The 4,813-nt window shown below is 34.3% G+C and overlaps 1 protein-coding gene across 1 annotated transcript; it reads left to right on the top strand.

The window, feature by feature from the left end:
• The first annotated feature begins 375 nt into the window (after positions 1–375).
• Positions 376–3,291, top strand: LOC18054743 (pectinesterase). The gene is made up of 3 exons (XM_006452848.2): positions 376–721; positions 807–1,418; positions 2,266–3,291. The coding sequence occupies exons 1-3, from the start codon at positions 415–417 to the stop codon at positions 2,952–2,954; spliced, it is 1,608 nt and encodes a 535-aa protein (XP_006452911.1). The 5' UTR covers positions 376–414; the 3' UTR covers positions 2,955–3,291.
• Positions 3,292–4,813: the final 1,522 nt, after the last annotated feature.

Below are 4,813 nucleotides of genomic sequence, written 5' to 3'. Positions count from 1 at the left end.
ATTTAAAAAACCCCATAGAAAATAAGCAATAGATTACTAGTGATATGGATAGGAGAGGGCACTCATGATGCACAACATCATGACCATGTCCACTCTAGGAACCAAGAAAGTTCAATTTTGTGCTCCAAAAAAAAAAAATTGGGGTACAAATTCCGTTTAGTTAAGTGGCTCAAAACTAAAAAGCCCCACAGAGAAAAAAGTTCACTCCATGGCCAAACATGTTAGCGCCACTTATTTGTCATCACTCTGAGGAATAGACCTCCAAACTAACACTAGAATGTGCTTTAATTAGTACAAAAATATTTCACTCCCCGAAAGACCTTCTCTCCGCTATAAATATCAATGCCCGTTTTTCCAAATCAGTCGTGGGATTTTTAAAGAATTTATTTTGGTGATCGATCAAAATCTTATCATATGGAAACTCCTCCATGGTTTACAATAATATTGCTTTGGCTCTTGAGTGCCTCCATGTCATGGGGTGCCATGCATAGTAACAATTACCAAAACAAAATTCAGAAAGAGTGCAGCTTCACTAGATTCCCAATCCTTTGTGTCCAGACATTGATGGGGTTTGAGAGTACAAAACATCAACAACACATCCATCTTATGTCTGCTCTCGTTAACAAAAGCATTGCTGAAACCAAGCTGCCTACTTCATATTTTTCTAATTTCAGCTCCCAGTTACTTGCCAAAGATTTCCAAGGTGTACGTGCTGTCACAGGTAGCACTAACACTTTCTCTTATGTATGTGTGGATTTGTCAATTTTAACTATTAATATCTTCATTTTTTTTTCTTTTTAATGTAGATCACTGCGAAGAGATGATGAGTATGTCACTCAAACGGCTAGAGAAGTCACTATTAGCCCTACAAAATTCCCCAACAAAAAACAAGCATGACATCCAAACGTGGCTCGGCGCTGCGTTGACTTTCCAGCAAACTTGTAAAGACTCTGTGAATAGCCTCGGTCTCTCAGCGAGAAATGAGGTTATCAAAAAAATATCTCAAAAAATGGATTATTTGTCTCAACTGACCAGTAATCCTTTAGCCCTTGTCAACAGGATAGACAGGGCTAGTTACCCAAAGAACAGCACATATAATCGGCGTCTAGATGAGGAACAAGGTGATTTTCCCAACTGGGTATCGGCGAAAAATAGGAAACTGCTGCAGGCCCCGCGCATAAATGCAAATGTGATTGTGGCTCAAGATGGAACTGGCAATTATAGAACTGTTTCGGAAGCTATCAGTGCTGCTTCTGGAAATCGTTTTGTGATTTATGTGAAGGCAGGTGTTTATAAGGAGAAAATTCGAACTAACAAGGACGGTATTACTTTGATAGGAGATGGCAAATACACTACTATTATTACTGGTGATGATAATGCTCGTAGAGGCACTTCCATGCCTGGCACCGCCACTTTCAGTTAGTATCCTTGGCCATTATTATCTAAACTCTCAAGTTATTTGACTGAAGATTTTAACATATATGCTAATAATATCTGAATATTGCATGCTATTTTTACATTAAAAAGTAGTTGAGATGTCAATTAGATGGTTGTACACACTATTTTCTTTTGTGAAATATAATTAGGGAGAAAATCTAGGGTACTTTCATTATATACAATCCTATCATCCATTAATTAGATTTTGGTCATATGTACTTACCAACTAATTACCTAATAATAAATACACCAGCGTGTTAAAAATTTAATAAATAAAAATGTATTCACCGTACTAGAGTCTAGAGATTTTTCATAATTAATTAATTTGTGTGCCTCTAGCTACTTTTAAGTATGTGTATTTATAGTTTAATAATTATAATTGATAACGTTTGGATTTTTTTGGGAAGAATAACATTTAGATTTTAGAATAAGTTTTTATAATTATGGCAGGAGTAGTTGAAAAAATTGAGAGGTAAGGAAAGGAACTATAATTATTCTTTAGTTGGACTATATCTCGCGAGTCATGTGCAGCTCCCAAGTCATTTATGCCTATCATTTTCTATAAATGACTATGAGATTCCAAAATTGACCCCTAAATAAATGGGCGAAAATGAAAGAGCAGGATTATTTTGTAGTTTGACATATAACACAAGTACACGACAATCACAAAATTCAATTCTTGAACTTTCTCAAGTTTCATATTAAATGTCACAAATTACTTTTATTTTATTTTATTTATTTATTTTTTTCCCTAAACCTTCAAACAATTGTATTCATATATAGTTTCATTAAATACTAGTAAACAGTTTCATTTGCGTCGGCACGCAGCAATCACAGGTGATGGATTTATCGCACGAGATATCGGATTTCATAACACAGCAGGACCCCAAGGAGAGCAAGCATTAGCTCTAAACGTAGCCTCAGATCATACGGTCTTTTACAGGTGCAGCATTGCAGGCTACCAAGACACACTATACGCCCTCGCTCTGCGTCAGTTCTACAGAGACACCGACATCTACGGGACCATCGACTTCATATTCGGAAACGCAGCCGCCGTTTTCCAGAACTGTTACCTGGTCCTTCGCCGCCCGGGGGGAAGCTACAATGTTATTACTGCAAACGGGAGGACAGACCCTGGACAAAACACGGGCTTCTCTTTACAGAACTGTAAAATTGCTGCGGGCTCGGACTATGCTCAAGTGAAACATAAATATAATTCTTATCTGGGAAGGCCCTGGAAGCAATATTCCAGAGCAGTTGTGATGCAATCGAGCATTGATGATTCGATTTCTTCAAGTGGATGGGTTGAGTGGCCTGGAGCTGGGGGTTATGCGAACACACTTTATTTTGCCGAGTACGCGAATGTAGGGCCTGGAGCTGCAACTTCAAATCGAGTCAAGTGGCCCGGGTTTCATGTCATTGGACCTGATGTAGCTGTTAAATTCACCGTTGCTAATTTCATTGCTGGCACATCATGGTTGCCTTCAACTGGAGTAATTTTCGATGGTGGCCTCTAATGATTGATCGTGTTCAGGGAAAGTCTTGGCCGGCTACTCTCGGTGCATAAAATCCTCTCTCGTTGTATTGTACGTGATAAAAATTCAGCGAATAAATAAGTATACACCAAGAGAACGCGGGATTTTTCTTAGGCTCTTAAGAAGAAATATCATTGTCACTTGTCAGGGAAAAAAAAAAGTTGTAATACCTGTTTCTTTGTATAATTTGAATAAATAACCAAAAGGAAACTAAGAAATTGAATTGTTGTGTATATGTATATATATTCCAATTCAAGATTTTATATTTTGTAATTTTTGTCAAAGTCTAAGAAAATTATTAAGATATATAATTTAATGATTTTCTCAAATTCTGAAAAAATTGCAAGATTCTAAATTAGATACATACTGCATAACTGTATAATATATGTACGTATTTGTGCTTTGACTGCGTTATCAATTGGGATGTTTAACGTATTGTTATAAATTTTCTATCGAATGTATGTGGTCCATAATTAGCATTGAATTTCCGATTGAATATTGTTCAGGAATTTCATCTTGAGTTTCTTCTATTGCCATTATTGTGGATGCCGACTTGAATTAATGCAGCATTGAGTGAACATTCTCACCACTTTATTATTAATAATATTTCCTTGCTTCAATCTAACTAGATCCCATTAATACGAGGGGTGTTTTAACTTGGCCACGACTAATAATTTGCGAACAAAATTAAATCTATTAAATAAGAGAAAACCTTTTTTTTTTATAATTACGCCAGAAACAACTTTTCACAACAAATTTACGAAGACAAAATTTGACAAATTAATACCCACAAAAAATTTTCAACTGTACAGCGCCGTATTGCAAAATGAAAATTTTTGTCGGTGGATAGAGATATGAGAGAGAGAGAGAAACAGCATAACATGTAAGGAAGCAGCCAAATTATTTGTAAGGTGTCGAATTAGTGCGGGTTATTATTATGCATCAACTATGAAAGTCAAGCTCTTTGTTAAATGATAAAGAATGAAACTGACTGAAGCAGTGGTCCATTAGCCAAAAAGTTAATTATAACTTTATAAGTGTACAACCTGTACATTATACATTGATGGTGATCCCATCCAATGAATTGAGAGAGATCGAGACTAAAGAACCCCAAACTTAAAAAGTTGCAATAATGCAATTGTAATTAAGATAAGTCTATCCTCTCCACTCTCCCGGTGATGATTGATTATCCAGGATCACAATCAATTTGCATAATGGCACATTAAAAGATATATGCTACCAATACAAAAGCTTTAGTGATAAATATTTTTTTAATCACTATATCTTATATTAAGTGTCCGTTTAATTTTTATATTTTAAAAAATATCTTGAAACACTTCTATTATTAAATATATTATACTTTTATTCTTTATTTTTCCAAACATACCTTTACAATAATTTTGGGAACATTAATACAAAGATGTCAGTTTATCAAATTAATCATAAAAATTAATATAAAAAATTCTTACATTATTTTACTTTTAAGGTTAATTTAGTATTTGTAAATAAAAATTATTGTAAAAGTTATTATAAGAGTATTATTGTAAAAGTAAAAGAGAGTAAAGACAAGAATATGACATATTTAATAATAAAAATATCTTGAGATATTTTTTAAAATATAAATATTAAATAAACATTTATCCCATGTTGTGGAAGTATATATTTAACTTAACAAGATACTGTTCTCACGACCTTGACGTAATTAAATTTTTTTTTTTATTGATTCATACTTTTAAAGATGATAAAACCCTCAACAGCTCTATCCCATTCACAGACCGGCTGTCTCAAAATCGACTTCATGTCACCTGATAAAATTTTTGGCATGCACCACTGCGGTATTC

The sequence above is a fragment of the Citrus clementina genome, unplaced genomic scaffold (genome assembly GCF_000493195.1).
Source record: "Citrus clementina cultivar Clemenules unplaced genomic scaffold, Citrus_clementina_v1.0 scaffold_1, whole genome shotgun sequence".
Lineage (NCBI taxonomy): Eukaryota > Viridiplantae > Streptophyta > Magnoliopsida > Sapindales > Rutaceae > Citrus > Citrus x clementina.
This window is presented reverse-complemented; position numbering and strand designations above follow the sequence as displayed.